Source organism: Mesoplodon bidens, assembly GCF_964165515.1.
Source record: "Mesoplodon bidens genome assembly, chromosome: 11".
In the NCBI taxonomy this organism is placed as follows: domain Eukaryota; kingdom Metazoa; phylum Chordata; class Mammalia; order Artiodactyla; family Ziphiidae; genus Mesoplodon; species Mesoplodon bidens.
In genome coordinates, this window is record NC_138167.1 from 60670516 (window position 1) to 60694860 (window position 24345).

Consider the following 24345-nt stretch of genomic DNA (forward strand, 5'->3'; position numbering starts at 1 on the left):
CAAGGTCCAGGGTGGAGACCCCACCCACAGACGGCCTGGTTTCCTCAACAAAGAGCAAAAACAGATGCAGGGAGAATGGGCAGAGTAAAAGACAGGAGACGTACATCTACCAGTCACAACCTATGGACCTTGTTTGATTCCAGAGTTGCCCAAAAAATGACCAGACAACTGGGGAAACTGGAGCTTAAGTTGGGTATCTGATGATATTCAAGAAAACTCGATTTATTTTACTTGTAATACTGGACTCAGGACTTTTGTTTTTCAAACAGAATGAGGGACTTCCCTGGCAGTCCAGTGGTTAGAACTCTGCGCTTCCACTGCAGGGGCCACGGGTTCGATCCCTGGTCGGGGAACTAAGATCCCACAAGCTGCGTGGCACGGCCAAAAAACAAAAACCCATGATGAGCTATCTACTAAAATATTTATGGGTCAAATGACAGGATGCTGGCTGGGACTTGCTTCAGAAGACCTGGGGGAGAGGGGCTGTATGTGGGGGCTTGGAGGGAACCAGCCTGGCTACGAGCCGATTCTTGCTGAAACCGACGGCAGGTGCGTGAGAGGCGCGTTACACCACGTCCTCTATTTCTGATCCATCTAAAATTTCCCGTAACTAAAAAAAAATGTCCATAATTATTACCTTCCCCATCCGGCCCCGAGCTGCCAAAGTGGAACTCTGCACTTTTACAACATGAGCTACCCACTGTTTTACTCTTCTGGTAAAACACAAGGGCAGACCACGAGGACCGGTCCAAGGACGCCAGCGATGCCGATCCGGAGCCAGGCGGCCTCTTTTCTTTTCCTTTTTTCAACAGAGAGCAGGGTGGCCCCAGACAGGCATCCCTGTGGGTTGCAGCTGTCCTGCCCACCCGGCTGCCTGGTGGACACTCGCTCCCCACCCGCCCCGCCCGTAACCCCTTCTCCTGGAAGCCTCACACTGCCCCTCCCCGGCCGGGGGCGGGGGGGTCCCTGTTGGATGCTCTCACAGACCCTTCCCCTTTCGTTGGGAGCCCCTGACTCTGCGGGTTCCTCGAACCCCGTGAAACCACCAATATCCTCCACGTGACCCACCAAAGGCACTTTCACAAGGCTCCACCCACTGCTGCCTCGAGCAGGGCTGTCCAGCTCTGCTGCCCAGCACAGCCTCCACCCAGCGGGGCCTGCTCAGCACTGGCGAGACCACCTGGGCTGCCCCGCCATTCACGCAGAGCCGCCCCGCGGGAGCTCGGCAAAGGCCAAGGCCACAGGCACCAGGGCCTGACGAGGCAGGGCCCTCACCGCCCGCAGACCCAGCCCGGCCCCGTCTCCCCAGCCAGGTCAGCCGCAACCTCAGACTCGCGGGGAGACTGAGTCACTCCACAGCGCCATCCTCAGAACCTCGGTGCTCGGACCCTGTGGGCGAGCGCTGGCCGGCAGGGTGCAGACAGGTACACGCCCAGAGCTCGTGCGCGTACACACGTGCGTGCACACGCAGGCTCACCCAGGGAGGTAGTGACCAGCAAGAGGGGCCTGGGGGGAGACGGGGCTGCAGCACGTGGTGGCTGGAAGGTGCACAGAAATGTAGTGAGAGCCACGCCACCCACTTCTGGGAGAAGAAGGCAGGCCCCCAAGGCTTCCCGCCGCGGCGCTGACACCCCGCCTTTGTTTGCAGGCAACGGGCCCCGCGTGCTGCATGGGCAGCATAGCCGGGGTGCCCACAGCTGGAGCTCAGATGACACTTGTCACATAAACGAGGGAGACACTAGACGAAAGAGGGAGAGGACTCAGGTGGGGACAGAGGGCGGGTGCCTGCGGGCAAGCAAGGACGCCAGCTGCTTGGTCCCAGGTATCAGAGGGAGACCCCAGCTGGGCATGATGCCCAAGGGAGGTGCCTTGCCCTGGGCCCTTCCTCCTGGGCCCGGGCAGCTCTCCTCGTGGCCCAGACGTGACTGGCTCTGGGCACACAGGGGCGAAGCTGCTTCTTTCTCCCTATATTGTTTCCCTAATAGCATCGTCCACACCCTGCTGTCAGCTGTGAAAACACTGTGTCACATGCGTGGGCTTCAGGGCTAGTCTGCCTGGTTTAAACCCCCTACTAGTCAGAAGACTCAACCTACCAGTAGGATCACTTTTCTTAGCCCTGGTGCCTCCGTTTCCTCGTCTGCAAGGCAGGACAGAGGGGTGGTGAGAGGAGTAAAGGCAATTCACCAAATGAGATCATCTCTGGGAGGAGCCCCGCAGGCTCTTCCAGAACCATCTCTACTATCATCACTACCCAGAGGCCAACACCCCCAGCAGGAGGGCCGACAGTTAAGCAACACAAATGCTAAATGCCAAGGTACCCATGCCCACGGCCAACAGACAATGAAACCCCACTGTGCCCCCTCCCACACTCCCTCCTTGATGTGCAAACTACACAGAACAGAAAATTTCAGATTCCTCCAAAAAGCTCTATTACATGCTGAGTTAAGCATGGCCACGCACCAGATTCACTAAAATAAAGAGAATTTCCAGGGGACGTCTTATTCCTTCCCCGGTGACGTTCTCGTCTATCTCAGAGTAAAGGCATCGTAGCCATCCAGACAGGAGTGCTGAGCTTCGTGGAGCAGCAAAGGGAGATGCAGACTCAGCACACAAAAGGCCATGTGGGGACGTCCACACCCGTCCCCACTGCTAGCCTGGTGACACCTGTTGTGACCCAGCTGCACTCCTGCAGGACAGCGTCCCCTCTGCCCCTCCCTCCCCCACTGGTACTCACGTAAGAAGTGTTTTTCCAATAAGGCGATTTCCAGGTGACCTTTGATCTCATTTAAGCGATCAAACTCTGTCCGGTTAAAGTCCTGGACTCCTGCAGCCATGATGAGGGTCCCTGGACCAGCCTAGAAGGAAAACACCAAAAGCTCAGAGGAGCCTCCCGGAAGCATCCTGGGTCCACATCGACCAGTTCTCTAAGGGGTACCCCCAAGGACCCCGTGGTCTAGAAGGGCTGGTCCACAGGGCCACCGGCCTAGGAAGACACTAGCTCTGCCTTAGAACTCGCATCAGTTCACCTCGGCTTCGCCTGTCGGTGGAAGGGACATTTCAGACAACGGGGACATCCTCAGAGCCCCGGTGAGGCCGACTTCCAGCAACAGAAAAGGCAAAACCGGAAGCGTGACGCTAAGCCTCTTGACGGTCACAACACAGCTCTCAGGCTGCAGAGGGAAGGAAACCATCGAAACCTGCCCCACGTGGCGACCTCCCAGGAGGAGGGTGGGCCTGGCCACAGGGCCTGTCGCCCTCCTGCCCTGGGAAGGGCAGCAACAGAACTCCGGGGAGGTGGGGCAGGGCGCGTCAAAATGCCAGGCTCTGAGGTGAACGAACTCCAAACAGGGGCCTGTCCTTTCCCACAGAAGGCTAATTAAAGCCACCACCCGCCCTCCCACCGGGCCCAGGGTAGGCTCCGGTTTCAGGCCACCACTGCCCGTTGGAAAGGGGTGTGCACATCAGCACAGCCAGGCCTGACCAGGGCGCTGCGGGGCTGCCGGCTCACGCCCACCCCACCGCTGACCTGGTGAGGGCGGCACCTGAGCGCCCTGCCATGTGACGGGGGGGTGATCTGACTCCCCAGTTTTGGTCTCCACGACCACACCCCCAAGGCAGGGTGAGGAAGGTGACACCCGGCATGGACAGGGTCCGTGACAGCCCCGGTGACAGCTCCAGGCACAGGTCATCTGCTCGGAGGCCACACCCTGGGAAGCAGCAGCTCACACTGGGGAACAACGGGGGCCAGTAAGACCCTCTAGCCCATGGCTGCCCTGTCCTGGCACGTGACCTCCTGGACTTTCAGCTGCTCTGGCTACCGGGGCATGAGGTCCCAGAGGGCAGGGACCAGGCCATGTTTACCTGCCCGCCCCGTGGGCCTGGCAGGGGCAGGTACGGGGAGACTGGGCAGTAGGCGAAAGGCAGGGTACGCCCCCTGCTCTGCGTGGGGAAGATGGCCCAGGCTTGCCCATTGGTCCTCGCAGATGAATCTGTCCCTCCCTGGCCCATCCCCAACCTCGGCGCCCAAGGTGGTGGCCCCAGAGCAGAGGGCAGAGGCTGGCCCGGAAAGGCGGCTCTACACTGATTCGGAAGCAGAACACTGGACTCCATTATGTCAGCAACTTCCCACCAAAGCAGGCAGGGCGTCCCGCGGTTTGCAGCTGCGTCTGAACACGTGAATCCACGTCCTCGGAAGGCTGTGACGCGTGTTAGTCTCTAAGCTGCTAGAATTAAGTTCACCTGGAACTTGCCCTAGAGCTTGAAGAGTTCCTACAGGGGTCCCCGGGTCCAAGAGAGCCTGGGACCCTTGTGGCTTTGGCTGGACTCAGTGTCGAAGCTGCAGCAGCTCAGCTGGGTGCCCAGAGGACGGCAGGGATGGTGAGGACCAGCTCTGGGGAGCCGGACAGCTGGAGGGGGCACCGATGCAGATGGCAGGCGCCGGGGATGGTGCCCTGAAATCCTGGGGTCCAAACCCCTCCGTGAGCCCCTTGGGTCCCTCCAGCTGACCCCTTTTCAGACTTGCCCAGAGCAACGCTAAACTTGGGGTCGGGAGCCTGGACTCAGGACCACCAAGGCTGCAGCACTGCCGCCACAAAACCAGGGAGGTGGCCTGGCTGCTTCTTCCCCCAGCTTCCCTAGAACCATGTCTCTCCGCGGAGGGACCAGCTTCTACCCCCCGCTCCTGGAGGTGTTGCCTGCTGCACCTCCACGTGTGTGGCGTCTCTGCCTCTGCCCCAGCTCTAGGGCTCTGGTCCTCCCCTCCTTGCCCCTCTCCTTACTGGCCTGTCACCAACCACTCGGGGGATCCTGGCCTCAGACTCCTCATCTTTCTCTTCAACGGCCCTCCCCCCACCGCAGCCACACCCTGCCCTGGACATCACCCTACCTCCACCGCTGCGCCCCCCTCGAGCCCGTCTGCCCGTCCAGGACCCCCTCCCTCCCCCCATTCCCCTCCTCCACCATGGGACCCGGATTCTACCCTCAACCACTGGGTCCCCTCGCCTCCTTTGCCCCAGGACACAGACGGGTTGCCCACAAAAAAGGACATAAGGATGAAGCCTGACGCTACAGCATGATGGCCCCTGAGGACATGGTGCTGAGACAGGCCAGTCACAGGGACAAACACCGCGGGGCTCACTCAGGCCGGAGCTGGAGGAGTCGGGTCACAGACCGAAAGCAGACGGGGCGGGGGCGGCCTGGAGGGGGAGCTGCGGAGCTGAGTTTCAGTTTGGGAAGATGAAGAAGGTGGTCTGGAGATGGATGGTGGGGACGGCCACACGACAACGTGAATGTGCTTAATGCCACCGAGCTGGACACTTAAAAACGGTTATAGCGGTCAATTCTGTGTTATGCACACGTTACCACAATTTAAAAAAAATAAAAAGAATGAAGCCTAAACACAGGCAAAGGTGACCAACCTCCCTCGTGGGAAAAGCCCCTCTTCACCCCTCGGGTTCGAAGAACAGAAACACCTGGGGACACCCTGTGCAGGTGGGCAAGGGCGTGGCCCGCGGGCCCCTTGGGTGGCGGTGGAGGACACTGCACGCTCGTGGGAGGGTGCTGGTGACAGACACACGACCCTGCCTGCACACCAGGGGTGACGCAGGCCACGTGGGCATGAGGCTCATGGGAGTGACCGAGTGCCCCTCAGGGGCAGAAGTTAAGTGAAGGACGACACATCCCAGGGTGGGATGCTGGCTCGTCCCGCCACCACGGAGAGAGAGCCCCGGGATGGGGGGGGAGTGAGCGTGACAGCCATTTGTACGCACGGCCCCCGTGCTCGCCCCTCCCTCAGGTCCTCCCCTCGGCCCTCGCCGGCCAGCTGGACCCACCCCAACGTGGAGGCACCCCTTCTTAGGACAGCGCCCGTGAGTCCCGCGATGTCCCGACAGGCAGATGCTGATGGGCTGCATTAGGAGACACATCAAGCGAGGCCCTGGCCCGCACTGGGCCCAGTGGCGGGAGGCCCGCCACCACCTCTGCAGGGGACACAGCCTGTACCCAAGCAGGGTGCTCCCCTCCAGGCTCTGCAGCTCCAGCCCTGCCTGATTGGATGGCTGGCGCTTAGGATGCAGTGCCAATCAATTATTCATTCCTGCCAGGAGCAAACGCACCGTCCCTGTCCTATTATAAAACATCAATAATACAAGGAGCTGGGAAGGCGAGGGCTCACAGCCACATCTGGAAGGAAGACCTCGCTCAGGTGCTTGGGGAGGAACCCACAGGCCACCAGATCTGGCGTCCACTCGGGCAGGGCATCCACAGCTGGTGTGGTGGGGGGCTGGATGGCTCTGGGCTTCTTCACTGACATCAGGGAGGATTCAGGCAGCTGTGCCCACAACGGAGAGCCCGGCGGTCATACCTGGCCAGGAGGGGACCACAGGAAGCCCACCTCCCCCGCTGCATGCCCGCTGACAAAACACAAGCTTCCAGAAGGCAGGGCCTGCTCACGCCTGGTTCCCACCAGAGCCGCGAACCCCGCTGAGGAAACTTGCTCTCCAAATAAAGGGCGTCCACTGACGGGCCCACAGGGGCCACTGTCCCCACACGGGCTGATGAGGCCCAGCCTGGGCTTGGCCAGCTGCCATGGGTCGATGACACGCACTCTGAGACGGCCAGGCAGACCGGCCAGGCACCCAGAGGCAGCTGCCCTCGGGCCAGGGGTCAGCAGCTTCCAGACAGCACCCTGCAACCCCTCGAGTCAAACCCCCGGTGATCAGGCTGTGTGAGAAGTTTGCCGGTCACCCAGAAAGCCAGTGAGGAAGGAAAAGAAAACCGGCCAATGGACAAATTATCCTCAGTCCGGGAATGAGCCCCCATCAGTGAGGCTGGGGGAGGTTTGGGGCGAGATGGGGAGCAGCCCTGTCTGTGTCTGACCAGCCTGGGCAGGACATGGTCTACCCAAGCGCAGCTCAGCTTGGCCACCTGAGGATGGGGACAGCCTCCACCCCCCAGCGAGGGACCTGGCATCCGTGGCCACACAGGAGGGAGGACACTCTGGTACTCACAGGGTCCCTCAGCTCGTCGCTGTCCCGGGGCGAGGTCCGAGGTATCTTCAGGGGTGTTTCGTCTCCGCATTCGGTGTCCGAGGCGTTTGGAGACTCTGCTAGATCAAGGAAGTCATCTCTCTTGTGACCTCTGAACCTGATTTTGTCCAGCCTCCTTAGCATGTTCAGCACTGAGCCCCTCTGCTTTACCTTAACATGACGCTCGGAGCCCCTGCAAGACAGCAAGGGGGGGGGCACGGTCAGGTGGTCAGCCGCCCACTGGCCACTGCCCTCCCACACACGGCTCCAGGCCCCAGCCCTGGGCTGCCACCAGGCCCTGCCCTCAGGGAGCAGCCAGTCCCACTATTCAGGGACCCTGGGGCCCACAGGCTCCCATCTTGTGCCCACCAGGCCGGGGCCCTCTGTCACCCCTCCGGCTGGGCTGGCCGCTGAGCTCGGACCCCTGCTGCCCACCCAGGCCAGCTCCCCCGAGTGCCCCACAGGGTAGAAGGAAGCCACGTCTCTCGGTGGGACCTCCCAACGCAAAGGCGGAGCCAGCCTGGACCAGCAGGGGAGCCGCAGACCCTGGGAAGAGGGGGCTGGGGAGGGGAGGGGGAGACACCGCAGTGAGAAGCGGGGAGGGCTGGCGCGCCTCCTCCCAGGCTCTAACAACCGTCAAGACCCACGGCCACGTGCACGCCCAGGACAGCCCTAGAACGCTGGGCCTCAGGGTGTCTCAGACTCCCTCCGGGCCCCGTCCCCTCGCTCCACCTGGCCCCGCTCCGAGGGACACGGCCCAGGCTGCCCCATCGACCTGAAACACCATCCTGCTTGCCTGGGTGCCCTAGCTCTGCTCTCAGGACCAGCTCAGCCTCACTCGCTCCGAGAGATCTTCCCACACACGGCCAGTCAGGAGCCCAGCGCCCGCCCACCTGCCTCCTGAGCACAGCCCCCACGCTGCCGACGCTGGATCCCTCCAGCCTGGAGGGAGGGCAGCAAAGGCCTGGTGTGGTGTCTCTGTGTGCTGGCATGGAGGACACGTGTAAGTTCAAACACACGTGCACACCAGGGATGGATGTCTACAGGGGTGCCCACTCCCCACATCTCTGACCCAACCCGGCCAAGAAAGCCCAGTGGGTGGGGCGTAGTGGCCCTTCTGCACATCCAGCCCACCTCACTCCCAAGCCCAAGGCAGGGGCCGTGCGGCCCAACCCCGGTCCCCCCAACGTCTGCAAGAGGCCCTGGGTCCCTGCGGGGCAGGGACTCTGGACACACCTGGGCTCAAAGCCTGTCCCGCCACTTCCCACCTTTCTAGGCCTCAGCTTCCACCTCTGAAACGGGATTAACCCCGATTGGGACAAAGTATCCGGAGAATTTGAGATGACGCAAGAGCACAGACTACTCAGCCTGGACCCAATAAACAGCTTGGTGATTTCCTGCAGGGCGGGCAGGAAGTGGGGTGAGCAGGGTGGAATCCATCAACTCAGCCCGAACCGCCCCAGTTGGGACAGTTTACGGAGAACCATGAAGGCAGGGAGAAGCACTTCCTGTTTCGGACGGTGCAGGCTTGGAGCCGTTAAATCATGTTAAATCACAGCCCAGGGTGCCTGCCTGCAGCCCTGTTTACCCGCCCCATCTGCCAAGGGGCCTCCACTCCTCCAGCGTCACTGCTCAAGGCAAGAAAGCTTGTGAACAGTGGCAGCCCGTGAGCCCCACATCAGAATGAGCCAGGGCTCCGCTCTACAAGGACAACTGAGACTGCAGCACATCGGGGGAGGGTCTGCAGGTGCTCCTGGGACAGATGCTTCTCGGGGCTCATGTGGAACACTAAGGTGGCCTCATGTAGCCTAACCCTAACCCTAACCCCAGTGCAAAAACCACAGGAAACCCACCGTCCCCTAGAGTCCAGGGTAGCCCAGGAGTGGGCAAGGCCACGGGGCTGGAGAAGCCGGTATCCCTGCTCACGTGGCGGGAAAGGGGCACGTGGCCGGCCATCTAGAAAGATATCCACGTGAGAAGAGAGAACTTAAGTCCCTAGAGAGAGGCTGACAGTCTACATTAAGAGACTGAAAAAATAAAAAGACTCAAGTCAACCAGACAAAAGTAAATAGACATTTGTTTTAAAGCTGCAATGAGGGGCTTCCCTGGTGGGGCAGTGGTTAAGAATCCGCCTGCCAGTGCAGGGGACACAGGTTCGAGCCCTGGTCCGGGAAGATCCCACATGCCGCGGAGCAACTAAGCCCGCGTGCCACAACTACTGAGCCTGCGCTCTAGAGCCCGCGAGCCACAACTACTGAAGCCCGCAAGCCTAGAGCCCATGCTCCCAACAAGAGAAGCCACCGCAATGAGAAGCCCGCGCACGGCAACGAAGGGTAGCCCCCGCTCGCCGCAACTAGAGAAAGCCCGCGCGCAGCAACGAAGACCCAACGCAGCCAAAAATAAAATAAATAAAATAAAATAAATAATTTTTTTTTTAAAAAGCTGCAATGAAACGGGATACATGTAGCAAGCCAGGTACATGAGAACTAATATTTTTGTTGTGAGACAACCTGAACAAATTGGTGAAAATTAGAGGACCTTGGTACGCAGACCCATAAACTCCCTGAGCAAGAGGAAAGTTACCCAGTCCTTGTGCAAAAGCCTCCAACTTCACCAAAAAGGAAACAAAAGCCAGCGATGTGGCAAAGGCAGCAGGAAGCATGAACATCAACGCCCTCTGAACCAGTGATTCCCGGTCTTGAGATCTGTCCCAGGGGCAAATCCAGCACGTGGAGCGCATCTCGGCAGCACCACGGCCAGGCCAGGAGCTCTGAGCGCCATGCGGGATGCACAGATGTCCCTGGGAGTCTCAGAGGCGGTGACAAAACGTTGCTGCACCGAGGTCACCGTTACGGACAACTGGCATCTACACAGACCACAGGTGACACAGGTCCCTACTTGAGGCTTGCGGGTGGCTGTGAAACTTCTCTCCACGTGTCCCTTCCCATTGCTTTTCTAACTTGAAAACTAAAAGCAAACCGGACAGGGGAAGTGCAGCCATGTAAAACCTCCTTCCTTCCGTTTTCAGAAGGACCTAGGGGACCCGTCCTTCCCCAGCGTCGGATGGAAGCGGGGCAGAGGGGATGGGCCTGCTTCCCTCCTTGCCGGGTCCCATCAGGCGGTTCTCCTGCCTGGGACTCCCCACCCCGCAGGCTGGAGCTGCCTTCCTTCCTGATTCAGCCCGGCAAGCAAATGACGTGGCCACCCGGGGAAAGGGGACAAAGCGCCAAGTGTCCGCCCTGCCACCATCAGGATGCCGCTCACAACCCACGCTGCCCCAGCACCGAGCCCACGCGCCCCCCTGCGCATCGGGGCCCCTGCTGGTAGCTGCCAGCTCACGCCAACCCAGCTCCTCCCGACAGCCGCTCACATCAGCCCTCGGCAAGGGCGGGGGTCCCCGAGGGCCCGCTCCGTCCCCACTGCCCTGCCCCCAGGCCCCTGGGGCTCCTGGAGAGGCGAGCAGTTCATGCCGCTGCCCAATGAGCACTGGGTGCCAGGACGCCTGACCACCCCTCCCAGGCAGGTCCCGGCTGCGAGGGAAGCACTCCCCGTCACACACCCCGCCCCCGGGCTGAGGGGCGGCCCACCCTAGCCCGGGACGACCTCATCTCAACTACACCGCCGTCCAATACGGTCACCCCCGACTTCCAGATGAAGATGGAAGACCGACACGGATGTTGTCCACGGACAGTGAGAGGGGGGCCGGGGGCCGGACACCAAGCGTGACCCAGAGCAAAGCTCTCCCCACAAAGCCAGTGTCAGCGGACGCCGTCTCCACAAAGCTCACCTGCACCTTCCGTCTGCCATGTATCCCACTCCCGCCCCAGCCCCCATCCAGCCTTCCCTGGATCCAACCAGCCCCCAACTCCCTGCACACCCACCGCGCACTCCCCACAGACCCGGCCCCTCCACGTGCACCCACAGGCCCCCGGGCAGCTCCCTTCACGCCCACCCCTCAAGGTGGGGCAGCCACTCAGAGCAGGACCTGCTGCCCCAGCTCCCCGTACCTCCACGTGGAAGTAGACACGCTAGGAGACGCTCCCTGTGGCTACTCCAGACCCCCGCTCAGAGCCGCGACCTCTGCAAGGAGCCTGCAGCCGCAGAGGCAAGCAGACCGAGGGACAGGATGAGGGGAGCCTCAAGGCAGCGTCCCTGCGCCGCGGGCCCTCGGGACACAGGACTGAGGCCAGCTCTGGCCCCGGGACACAAAGCACGCTGCTCTGGAAACCCGCTGAATGGCTCCTGGACACACAAAGGCCACAGTGTCTAGGGAACACTGGACTTGGAAACCACAAAGGACTTTACTTTCCCTCCCGGACCAAGATTTAGAAAAGAGTGGTTCCTGGTCCAGCACTTGCCACGTCCCAGGTCCCAGCCACTCTCCTCGCTGCACGGGGCTCGCGACCCCCAGCCAAGCTCCCGTCTGCGTTCAGACAACCAGCTCAGCCTGGCTTCATCCCCTGTTATCTGGTGGCTCTCCTGCTGATCCCAGGATAAACAACATCCTTTTTCCCAAAGGAAGCAACCCTTGTCCTAAGCCATATTCCTGGGGAGTCACAGATGTTGGAGCGAGGCCCACGGCCCTCCTGCCACCCCACTCGAGGCCAGTCCCAGCCGGCCACCCGGCCCTCTGCCAGGTCTCTGTTCTCCAAGAAGACAGCCCCAGAGGCCCACAGCCCTGCAGCCACGCCCTCAGGACCAGGACATGCACACAGCTCCAGGGCAGCCCGTGGGGTCCCGTGCCGGGCCAGCCTGCCCGGGGAGCAGTCTGGGACACCCGAGACCCAGAAGGCAAGGGTGACCACTGCCCCCAGTCATGCCAGGCTCTAGATGTTGGCTCACGCCCAGTGACCCACGGGTTCCCCCAAACTCGAGGCCGGCCAGGGAGCCACTGCCCCGACCCCGGATCCAGCCTCAGTTAGCGGGACCCCAAATGTTCAGACGCTCTGCTGACTGCACGCCCACCAGCCTCCCCATGAGCTGGACTCCGGGTGACCCACTGTCTGTGGGACATCTCATTAGTAGCTCCACTCTGCCACACTCAGCTCGGAGCTGGAGCCTCCACGAGCCCTCCTCCTGGGTGGCACCTGTACCAGCAGCTGCTCAAGTCAAAACCCTGGAAGGAGCCCTTGATCATGTGATCGCTGCACAGCCACCTACAGCGAGCAGGGCCCCCGCCTCCCAGCCAGGCTCCACACCTGTGCTGCTCTGCCCCTGCCCCACCCTCCAGCCCATTCGGGTCTGGTCCAGGCAGCCACACACCTCACAGAGCCCCTTCTCCAGGTGGCGGGAAACCAGAGTCCGGAGGATCCCGCCGAGACCACTCCCAGGGCTTCCCCCACTGGGCTCCAGCCCTGCTGACCCTCGGGGGTCCTCCGGCCATCACATTTTGTTCCTACTGCGGTGCCCAGCACTTCAGGCTCGGGGATGTCCCCGTGCCAGTTCCTCCTCTTCCAAGTCCCCCCCTCAAATTCGATCAGCCCGTCTGGTTTGGAGTCCTGCAACTTCCGGCGAGCTCCCTGGTTTAGGATCTGTGCCCCCAGCCCCACCGGTTAGCATACATGCCTGAGGGCAGGTGCTGAAGGCGCCCGGTCTGTCTCAGCAGGGCTGACACACACTGGCCATTCAGTGACAGAGGGGACGTTGCACAAAGGTGGGGCCCCCACGACTGGGCCCTGAGGGCCGGGAGAGCCAGGTCCAAGCCCTGCGCAATGAGCCACCCAGCCACAGAGGCCTCAAAGCAAAGGGCTGTCCCTGGACTTTGCCCTCAGCCCTCCTGGTGAAGCAGGAAGTCCCTAAATCCGTGAACACTTCCAGAGCTTAACTCCAAGGCTTCGACAGCCTGAGGCATTTCTCCAGGAAGAGGCCTGCATTCTTCAGGGGCTTTCCGTCCTACACAGGTCAGGCCAAGACGGGCCCTGTGCCAGGAGCGGAGTTTTCTGCACTGAAACAGGAGAGCTGCCCAGGGTCCTGCTGGCTCTGTGACCCCGCCACGGGCCAGGGTGGCCGGGGGGCAGCCAGTCAGGAAGAGCAGGAGAGCTGGGAGGGCCCTGTTGAAGCTACCACACCCTCCTGGGAGCTGGGACCATGTATGCCCTAGCGACACCCCTGGGCACAGACATACAAACATTTATTATAATCTCAGTGATAAAGACGTGTTGCACGAATACAAATAGTAATAACACTCTTTACTGTAAAGTCCACACAGCCAAGTGATGCCCACAGGATGCCTTCACTAAGCTGTGCTGAAATCCTCCCTCTGGTCAACCAGGACTGCAGCTGACCCACAAGTGCGGTTCCGGCCTGACTGCCGGCTGACGTCCTTGTTTACGTGAACAAGACACAGCAAAGGTGGGAAAGGAAGGCAGAACCTTATTCGTTTGTCTAGGACAGGAGAGATGTCCTTGCTGAAGCAGACGATAGTATTCTAACAGAAGGAGGTTTCCTCAACCTTCCTGTGCCTTCGCAGTGAATGAGACGGAAGTCACACGCTTAACCTTCACCTGCGTGTCAGCATTTTCTCCATCACTTTCTTTAGTCTAGACAAGCAACAAAATGAGAGGTAAAACCCTAATCTGCAATATCTGTCCGTTTCCATGGTGTAACCACTCCCATCGTGGCCATTTTCAAGCCACCAAAGTGACGTCCGGCAGTGAATGAGCACACGGGTGGTAAGAGTTGCCCAGGGCCACCGGCTGTAGGATTTCCACCAGGCCCAAGAGATGCCAGTCACCTCAGGATCATAACCCAGTAATAAAACGTAGTGAAATAGTTCAGAAACAGGCACCTTCGAGCATTTAATATTGATACCTTTGCTCTCAGTATAACTTATCTAACTTTATACACTCTCATTTTATCAGTGGCCAGCTCACAAAATTCCTGAAAACTTCACCATCGGCTCTTGCAGGCCCTCGTGAGCAGCTCCAATGCACCGCCGCCCCAATCCCTCCGTCCCAGGCTGTCTCGGCCACCCAGGGAGCAGGGCTCAGGAAACATCAGTGTCCCCGCCTGCCCTCCTCCTTCCCTGGCACAGCTCGGGGGCACAGGTCAAAGTGAAAGTCCCTGAGAGGACCGAAGGGGTCAAAGACAGCCCTGGGAAGCGGGACCCAGACCACCACGCTCAGGCAGGCCAGGGGGGCAGGGTAGGGGGAGTGCACAAAACAATGTGCTGGACCCGAGCCTCTAGGTGGGGCCCCATGAGCCCAGGGCCAGCGGCAGGGAGGTCAGGCGGGCACACTGTCTTCATGCCCTGCTCATTGCCATCCCGGCCCCCCTTGGGTCCCCATACAAGACGCCAGGTCTCCCCGGCCTCGGGGACACTGTCCAGGCCATTCCCCACCACCGGGTAACACCCCATTCTTCTACCTCTGGTTCAGCATCCCCTTCCCGTGCAGCCAGGCTGCTCCCACCCTCAGTGACATCACCCCTGCTCGGGCCCCATGTCGCCATCACTTTGGCTGGGGGGCTGGAGGGCAGGGCACCGTCACCTGTCAGGTCGGTTCCAACTGTCCTACGTACTATCGTGTTCAGAGACACCCCTGGGAGCACGCGGGCTCTGCTGGGCTCTGGACGTGAGCTAAGTCACCTGATGGTCTCGGGACCCCGGCTGCCTCTCCTGCTGACCCTGCAGGTGTCACTGACCTCCACGCCCCGGTTTCCTTGGTCACACAGAGAGGTTAATGGTAGTCCCTGCTCAGAGGGCAGCCGGAGGATGACGTGAAGCGCACGGGGAAGGGCTCAGGGACCGCCCGGAGAGCAGCAGTAACCATGGGAAAAACTCAGACGCCACTTTCCAAAAAAGCGCTGAACAAAGGTCACTACCCTGCATTACTCTCCATCTCCACGGGCACCACTGGCACTTTACTTTCAGGGGTGCTGGAAGGGAGGGTAAGAGGCTCTGGGACATCCCAAGACCGCCCCCCGCCCCCGGTCAGCTTCCGAGGAGGGAGGGACCCAAACCTGGGGTCTGTGGGGACTGCAGACAGTGGGCAACTGTCTGAGAGAGTTCAGACTGGAGGCCCCGGGAAGCCAGAGGCCGCTTCAGAGAGGACGCAGCGTCCTCCACCGGCCCTCAGGCACCAAGGCTCGGCTGCACTCCCAGCTCTGCGTGATCTGTGCCCTCTGACCCCAGCCCTGGACCAGCCCCAGAGGGTCAAGAGTGAGGTCTGCAGAGGCTGGTCATGCCCAGCCCTCCCTAAGCCTCAGCCCCCTGGCTTTAAGGTAGCAGTAAGAAAGAGTGGCACCTGACACAGGTGTGGGCTGTGCCTACCTGAGGACCCACCCTTGGGCACTCGGGCTTCAGTCCAGGCTCACAAGAGCACGGGCCCTGGACAAAAGCCCCAGGCGAGGGCCTGCGGCCCGTGCTGTGGCAGGAGTGTGGGCCCTCCACGGGGCGAGGACCATCCTCAGCACTGAGCCTGCGGGGCCCCAAATCTCAGGCAAGAACGACAAGCCCCTCTCCCCACCCCAGGTGTCACGCGTCCTGGTCACAACGCTGCAAGGGTAGAGCTGTTGTTAAACCAACTGACAGATGGGGAAACTGAGGCTCGGGGTAAGAGCCTCATCAGGAACATAAGCCAACCCCGCTGCACTCAAGCCTGCGCTGGCCCCAGGCACCCACCCTCCCCAGCACATGCCTCTGTTAGTGCATCCATCATGCTGTATGAGAGCCCACAGGTCCCCCTGCCTAGAGACCGAGCGGGGAGCCCGGCAGACTGGCCGCACGGCCATGTATATAAACAAAACAAAGCTAGCAGGAAAACCTAGGGTTTAGGTTTGTATAAACCTGTGCTGTATAAACAAGCAACATCAACTAAACAGTAGGAAACGCACACAAGAACTCATTTCTGGTGGAAGCATTCTTTTTTTCAAGCCTCTCCATCCCTCTTAGCATCCAGGACTGGGGAAGATCTAGCCAATGAGACAGCTGGGAGGAAACACCTTCCGGATTCCCAGTATTCGTCATGACTTCCTGCCAGCGCCCTGGCCCAGCTCCTGAAAGCAGAGAGGCTCTGGCCCACAGCTGTCTGCAAACAGGCTCTTCTCCAAATGTGCCGCAGCCCCAGACTGAACGCGCAGGCTCGGCGAACCCACTCTGCAAAGGGCCCTGGCAGTAAATGTCTTAGGTGTGGCGACCACACAGCCTGTCACAAGTTCTCACTCTGCTGCAGCATGAAACAGGTGTGGCTCTGGGCCATTAAGAACAGTTACGAAAGCAGGGAGAAGTGGGCGGGCCACTTTTGACACATGGGCCATGGCTGGCTGTCCCCTTGTCTCAAGGCGATAAATGCCCAGCAGAACAAGGACTCTCAACTGGGTCCCAGTACTTACTGGCCCCCTAACAGGGAACTGGGCCCTCACTCAGCACTGGGGTCCCACTTCCAGTGACCTTGCCACTCTCACACTCGGGTGTGGACCTTGTCATCATCAAATCTTCTTTAGGAAAGGGGTGAGGGCAAGGCGCCGCCTGTGCCGAGGGGCCAGGAGGATCTCAGGGAGGGAACCCAACACGTTGAGAGCCACTCTCTTCTGTCCCACCTGGGCCATGGGCCGGGGCTTCCCCCGCCCCCCCTTGTATCCCACCCGAGGCGGAAGGGCCAGCCTCCAGCTCTGACCAGCCCACCACTGGAGGCCACCATCCACACTCAGGTCTCAGGCAGGGCCTCTTGCTCTGCGGCGTGACAAGCAAAACAGTGAAAAAGACCTCAGGAAACGAGGAGCTGGCCCTCCCCACCCCTCCCGCCTGGAGCCCTCTGACCCACACTTCAGTACCACGCACTGCCCCTCCCCCCGAGGGCTCCCCAACTGCCCCACCCCTCCCCCCATCCCCAGATCACTCTGCTCGAGGGCAGGGATCCCGGCCAGTCCCCACCTCAGCGTCCGGCCCAGCACGTGGCATGACAAAGGATCAGTGGGTGAGGGAGGCACGTTTTAAAGGACGACCCGGTCCCTGCGTAAACCCAGCACCAAGGTAAACCCACGGGGCCTTAAACAGCCCCCGGGGAAAAAGGGCTTCGGGGGCACCTCCAAACCACTGGCCTGCCGCAACTTCTTCCTTTTTGGAAACTTGGCCCAGCTGAGGCCGAGAGCTCCCTCCCAGGGCCCCGCTGGACTCACCCGCAGACCAAGCCCCGGGACATTTACGGGCCCACGGGGGGCTGTCAATCACATCCGCCACAAAAGGCTTTCTGTGTTTAAAACACCACCCAGCGCAGAGAAGGTAGAACCCGCATTTCCTGCTGAGCTGGCCAAGAAAGGAACACAGCCCCAGGCAGGGCCTGACAGCAGAGGTGCCTTGCTGGCGCCCTCACCTTATACCTCTGCTATAAAACTCACATCCAGTGCCAAAGAGGAAACATTTAAAAATAAATAAATAGACAGATAGATAGACAAACCCTCTGAGTCCTTTTCGCACATGCTGCCCAGGTAACCGCCCACCGTGGTCAGCAGTTCAGTCTCACGCAGATCTCCCGGCTGGGCTGACGCAAGGTGGCAGGTGGGCTGTGCTGGCACGAGACAAGCTGGGTCTAAGCGCTCCAGAGGCACATCACGTAGGGGGCGGGGGTCTGCCCTGGCGCGGCTCCCCATCCGGCAGAGATTAGGAACAGAGAGTGGTAAGCGGGCAGTGAAAGTCTCACGGGCTGGAGCAGAGGCATCCAGGAGTAACAGTAAGGACACATCTGCGTGAGCATTTAACGAGCACCTACTATGCACCAGCTGCCGTCGGTACCAGGATGCAGAGGAGGCTGCTCTCGGGAGGTGATGGCTAGTCCTCGGGCTGACAGCACCAAGGAGGCCACCGTGGGCTGCAGAGGAAGGCACCCTGGACAGAGCGCCTACGCCAGAACAAGCCAGAAGGAAACACTGGGGACGGGCGGGGGCAGACAAGGCGCTCGGGTTCATCTGGTTCATCTGGTCATGGCATGGGACAGCAGGGGAGAGAGGGTGGCCTGACTGGGCCGGCAGTTGCGGAGCCATGCAGGGCGCGGATGCACTGGTGGGAGGGGCGAGGGCAGGGATCGCCCAGGATGACCCACCTCACTCTTTACTAACAGCCACGCTTTGTGGAGAACAAGCACATGCTTGATGCTCCCAGGCCTCACCTCACTGAATCCTCCCACACCAGCCTCCGGGACCCCGGCCCCTCCATGCCTTGTCTCTGGGCCTGGCACATACTAAGAAGTTAATAAACATGAGCTGCTACTATTATGGGGCCTCCCCTTTTTAATGAGAAGAGGAAAGTGAGGTGCAGAGAGCGAGGTCACAGCTACTAGAGGTGGAAGATGGCACCCAGGGTCTCGTCCCTCCCGCCCGCCCACCGGGTCCTGCTCAGGGACCTGCTCGCGGGACCAGGGAGCCAGGCTCTCGGGACCAGGGAGCCAGGCTCTCGGTGGTCCGGCCTGGTTGGCAGCAGAGCTGGGGTTCACCGTATCCTCAGCAAACACTCCGGCCCGATTTTCAGCACGCACGACCAGAAGCGTAAACCACAGCCACGGCGACTACAGAAAACAGCACAGCAGTTCCTCAAAAAATTAAAAACAGGGGCTTCCCTGGTGGCGCAGTGGTTGAGAGTCCGCCTGCCGATGCAGGGGACACGGGTTCGTGCCCCGGTCCGGGAGGATCCCACATGCCGCGGAGCGGCTGGGCCTGTGAGCCATGGCCGCTGAGCCTGCGCGTCCGGAGCCTGTGCTCCGCAACGGGAGAGGCCACAACGGTGAGAGGCCTGCATACCGCAAAAAAAAAAAATTATAAACAGGACCACCATATGATCCAGCAATCCCCCGTTTGGGTATTCCCAAAGAACTGAAAGCAGGGGCTCAAACAGATACCGGTACACCCATGTTCATAGCAGCACAATAGCCAAAACAAGGAAGTAACCCAAGTGTCCATCAACCAGTGAATGGATAAACAAAGTGTGGTCTCTACATAAGGGGGATATTATTCAGCCTTAAAAAGGAAGGAAGCATTGACACGTGCTACAACCTTGAGGACATTAAGCTCAGCGAAATAAGCAGGTCACAAAAAGACAAATACTATATGATCCACTTATATGAGGCACCTAGGAGTCAAATCCACAGGGACAGAAAGTAGGATGGTGGGGGCCAGGGGCTGGGGGACGGGGATTGGGAGTGAGTGTTTCATGGGGGGAGAGTTTCAGTTTGGGAAGATGAGGAAGTTCTGAAGACGGGTGTACGTTAATTGTGCACTAAGTACAATGTGAATGTACTTAATGCCACTGAAGGGTACATTTCAAAAATAGTGTAAATCTTATGTATATTTCACCAAATATTTATTGGTATAGTATTATTTACATATATTATGTTACGTGTATTTTCCATATTTACGTATAAAGAGAGAGGAAAGGAGGGGAGAATGGTCACACAAAACCCTAAAATGATCTATAAACTTAACGTGATTCCCCTTAAAAGAATAACAAAAAGGTTTTAGAGGAAGCAAGAAAAGCTCAGTCTAGCACAGGGAGATCAGCTCGGTGCTTTGTGGCCGCCTGGAGGGGTGGGATGGGGAGGGTGGGAGGGAGGGAGATGCATGAGGGAAGGGATGTGGGAACAGATGTATATGTATGACTGATTCACTTTGTTATAAAGCAGAAACTAATTAAAAAAATAAATAAATAAACTTAAAAAAAAAAAAAAAAAAAGAAAAGCTCAGTCTACGGCTTATAAGGAAAACCCAGCCAAATAGCTGGGAAATTCTGAAAAGCAAGAGTGATGAGGGGAGACTGGCCCTGCCGCGTAATAGAACACGATGCAGCTACGGTCAAAGGTGAAAGTGTGATGATAGCACATGAATACACGGCAGAGCCGTGGAACCAACGAGAATGTGCAGACACGGACCCAGACCTAATTGGGATCAAAGGGGCCTCCTCAGAGGGGAGACTCGCATCATTCAACAAACGATGCTGGGACATCCCGAGCTTTGTGGGAAAAGATAATGCTGGAACCGTACCTCACACCCCCAGGAAATAAATTCAAAATGGACCAAAGCCTTGAGTGTAAAATAAGGAAAGCAGGGAAGGAGCCAGGGGGGGCCATGGGGGGGGGCCTCAGAACCTGAGGGCCAGGCAGGGCCTTTCCAAAGCAAGACATGACACATGATAAAGGAGACAACAGATGACACACATTTCCGCAAGGCGAAAGCCTCCAAAAACAGTCAAAGATAAAGGGTAACCCTGGAAAACGTATTTGCAGTACATATTACAAAGGATTAATTTGTCTAATGTTGAAAAACAGCCCAGGAGAAAAATGGGCAAGAGATACAGACAGTCCATAGCAAAGGAAAACAAACAGTTCTTAAATATATGAAACGGCAATCAACCTTCACTTACAAAGAGAAAAATACAAATTAAAATTACATCAGGAAACCATTTTCCTAACAGACTGGCAGAGATGCAGCATGTGGCTGTCAGGACAGGCAAACGGGGTGTCGTCGTCCCCCGTCCCCCGTGTCCCGTCCCCCCCACCTCCCGCTTAGGAAATCCAGTAAAACCACACTTCCGTTTCCAGGAGTGTCTCCTACTCACACTTGCAAAACGACGTGTGGGCGAGGTCGTTTCATTCCAGTGTGTACGCCTGCTACCTGCCAGAAGCGTGGTGCCACCCCTGTGTCCTGGGGAGAAGGGGGTGGGTAGACTCAGGCAGGACGGGGACCCAGCGCAGGCTGCAACCCCTTCTGAACAAACTCCTGAATGTGTGGACTAGGCCACATAAATGAAGTTCAAAATTAAAATTTTAAGGTAAAAGAAATAAGGAGGGTTCAAATAAAATAGAAAAAAAAAACAACTTTAAAAAAAGCCCTCACTCTCCACTGCAGGGACATCTCTCCTGGTTCTCAGAGTGTGGTCCAGGAGCCCTGGGGGTCCCCAAGACCCTCTCAGGGGGCCCAGAGGTCAGATCTACTTAACAGCAATCCTCAGACATCGTCTGCTTTCCGCACTTGCCCCCTTGAGGCCCCACCGGCTACAGGGGTGATGGCGGGGGCCCAGAGAATCCAGCTGTCTTTGATTAACCAGACCCCGCCAAGGCCTGCAAAACCACCAAATGCCCCCTTCACCACTAATTTCCCCTTTTGCGGAAAAATAGTGATTTTTTTAAAAACAAAAATATGCTATTTATGTTAACATGCAATGGGTTTACAGCTGGCAGTTTTCGATAAGTAAATATTTGTACATTTCTTAGTTTTAATTTCTCACACAGGGAAGAGCAATGGCTACATACCACATAAACAGGCTTCCTGATGACTTCGCTAACTCACGATCAAAGGGGTTGCGAGACCAGAATCTGAGAAGCCCTGGCCTGTTCCAGTGCTTCGGGGAAGAGATGCGGGGATGGGCTCGGACACCGTGCCCTGAGGGTGCCCCCATCAGCCCCCTGCTCCCCATGACCTCAGCCCTGGCCTTGGGCAGCTGCGGCGGGGCCCCGGCAGGGGGCTGTGTCCACGGGCACAACCCCAGACCCTGGGTGAGGGGAGAGTCAGAGAGCCGGCCACGGGCGTGCGTCAGGCTGGACAGCAGGCCTGGCCTGGCACCTATACCCAGCCGCGGTCCCCAGTGTGCCGTGCAGAGCAGCCCAGGGCTCTCACGTGCACCACGCCCCGGGTCTGGCCTCCTCAGTGGAGGTGGAGCGCCGTGGACTGGAGGCCCAGCACCAGGAGAGGGCACGGCCGATGGGGGTGTGAGGGCCCGAGCCATCCTGCGCTTGGGGGAGACCCTCACAGTGACCTGACATCCTGCCACTAGGAGAACAGGAGACTGCCAGCACCCAGGTGACACCTGTGGGAAGGGTTACAAGCCAGTGGCAGCGTTCTCGAGACCACGGGCACTGCCGGCCTGGAGAAATCAAGGCGTAAAATAGTCCATTTCCAAAAGAGATGCTCTGGAAAGAATAATTTTGTGGCCAAAGGGCTCCTCTCTCCACAGGATCCTGTGACAAATTGTTCTGTAAACAGCAAGCTGTGCTGGTGCCTTAAAGGTAAGATGAAATTTGCAATCATCCACTTTATTGGCTATTCCATGGGGAGAAAGCACCGCTGGTAGCAAGATGCACCTGGGATTCTCCTAAATCAGTCTCAAGAGGAGGTCCCCATGTGGGGAGAGCCTTCGGACAGTCACTTTTCTACAAAGGTAATTAAAGCAAAGCATGCACTTGCTTCAGGAGAACAGCCGTGGCAGAATCCATCAGCCTGTGTGGCGATGATGCTTTAGGCGGCTGATCTGTGGAAACATTTTAATCCCCATCTTCCAGAGAACTGAGCGAATACGTTAAGTGCAGGTTACAGCATTAGGTGACATTAACTCTTAAAAAAAATGAATAACCCCAAGCACAACCATGAAAATCATGGCTCACGGTCTGAAAAGCTAGTGGCCGTCTGCGTCCTACATAATTAATGATGCCACTACCAACGCACACGGGTGCAGCCCCAGCCCCAGCCCCACCTGCTGCCGTAGGTCCCAACGATCCACTCCCTGTGTGCTAGGGACCCGCTCCACCTCCGGACGTCCCCACCGGACCCCACACCTCAGCCGGCCCCATCCCCACACTGCCTGTCACAGGACCCTCTTCCTGTCCAACACGCCCACCACCCCCGGCGGCTGCAGAGCACTGGGCCGCCGGAGACCCCCACCCCCCAGCTCACAGCAGACCCTCCCCACCGGCCTTCAGGTGAGAGCGGTCTCACCTTCCCGGGACACACCTCCCTGGGCTCAGGACTCTGGCCCATTCACTCCTCTCCTTTCAGTCCAGGCCTGGAATAGCATAGCCCACACAGCTGATAAGGACACGGGCCCACACAAAGCCTGCTCAGTCCTCACTGAGCAGTGAGGGCAGAGGGGGGAGGGGAGAGGAGGAGGGGAGGGGGAGGAGGGGAGGGAGGGGGAGGGGGAGGGGAGGGAGGGGGAGGGGGAGGGGAGGGGGAGCTCCTGTTTCTGACATCAGGTATTCCTGCCCCTCAGAGGAGCTCAGCACTGTGCTGCTCCCCCCACATTGGACCACAGGGTCTCCCCAGCCACCCCTTCCCACCCCCTCCCACCTTACAGTTGAGGGTGTGGCTTCCTGGACAGACTCCTCCCCCCAGGCTGTCCCCCTGCAGCTCAGCTAACCAGAACCCCACCACCTGGCCCCCCCAAGCAGCCTGAATCCAGCCTCAGCAAACCACAGCAAATCAGACCCAGACCAGCATTTCATCTCAAGAAGGGGGGGGAGGGCTTCCCTGGTGGTGCAGTGGTTAAGAATCCACCTGCCAACGCAGGGGACACGGGTTTGAGCCCCGGTCTGGGAAGATTCCACATGCCGTGGGGCAACTAAGCCCGCGAGCCATAACTACTGAGCCCACGTGCCACAACTACTGAACCCATGCATCTAGAGCCTGTGCTCCACAAGAGAAGCCACCGCAATGAGAAGCCTGTGCACCGCAAAGAACAGGAGCCCCCGCTCACCGCAACTAGAGAAAGCCCGCGCACAGCAACGAAGACCCAAGGCAGCCAAAAATAAATTAATTAAAAAAAAAAAAAAAGAATAGGGGAGGGGCACTTACAGGGTCTCCTGTCAGGATACACTGAAAACAAGGTTCTATTCCTTGTCTGATTAGAATCGTCAGGCAACAAAAACCAATGAGCAAGATAAAGACCCCCCCACACCCACGTCCCTGGTCTCCACTTATCAAAGCAGAAGAGAACCAAGCATCTCGCTAGAATTTTCATCAAAGTCTGACCATAAAAACAGTCACTGCCAAACCCTTAATGAACTAAAAACCATAACTCATCAGAACGTACCACATTCCACTGCATCCGAAAAACAAGCTGTGAAAGCAGATAAAATGGATAAAAACTTACATTTCATATAAACTTGCCCTGAGAACAATAACCTGCAAATAAAGCTGTACTTGTTTTCGTCCTCATGAAAACCCTGCCAGGAACCACCTGAAACCCCAAGAGCTCACTCAGTGGGGTTCTTCCAGATGGAAGCAGGAGCACAGCTCAGCGCGTCACCCCACTCCCACACGCGGCGGAGGCTCCAGATCACTTCCCTCTGGGAAAACCCAACATCCCACGGAAACAAACCCTCACAGAGCTTTGCCTGCGCAGGTCTCCTGCCAGGATCAGCACGCCAAGAGCATCCAAGGAACCTTCTCCGTCCGCACGCCTGCTGGAGCCCCCCTCCTGGTCTGCAGCCAAGGGGCCCCCGGGTCTGGCCCTGGATTCCCAGGGGAGGGCAGGACCCTTTGAAAGCAGGCGTGCAGACCTGGCGTAACCAGATAAACAGGTTGGCAACACTGAGAAGGGTGGTTTCCAGTCCCACCCCGGGGA

At 58.7% G+C, this 24345-nt stretch overlaps 1 protein-coding gene across 5 annotated transcripts in view; it reads right to left on the bottom strand.

The window, feature by feature from the left end:
- The window catches only part of GRAMD4 (GRAM domain containing 4), a 76099-nt gene that overhangs the window by 34821 nt on the left and 16933 nt on the right, over nucleotides 1-24345 (bottom strand). For 2 of the 5 annotated variants that reach the window (XM_081249040.1, XM_081249044.1), the window contains exons 2-3: nucleotides 7008-7218; nucleotides 2735-2855 (exon numbers count right to left, since the gene is read on the bottom strand). In XM_081249040.1, the coding sequence (XP_081105166.1) occupies nucleotides 2735-2855; nucleotides 7008-7218 (332 nt within the window). Of the gene's footprint in view, nucleotides 1-2734; nucleotides 2856-7007; nucleotides 7219-8261; nucleotides 8321-17419; nucleotides 17467-24345 lie in introns of those variants that run through there. The other 3 variants (XM_081249043.1, XM_081249042.1, XM_081249041.1) reach the window with 3 other exon arrangements.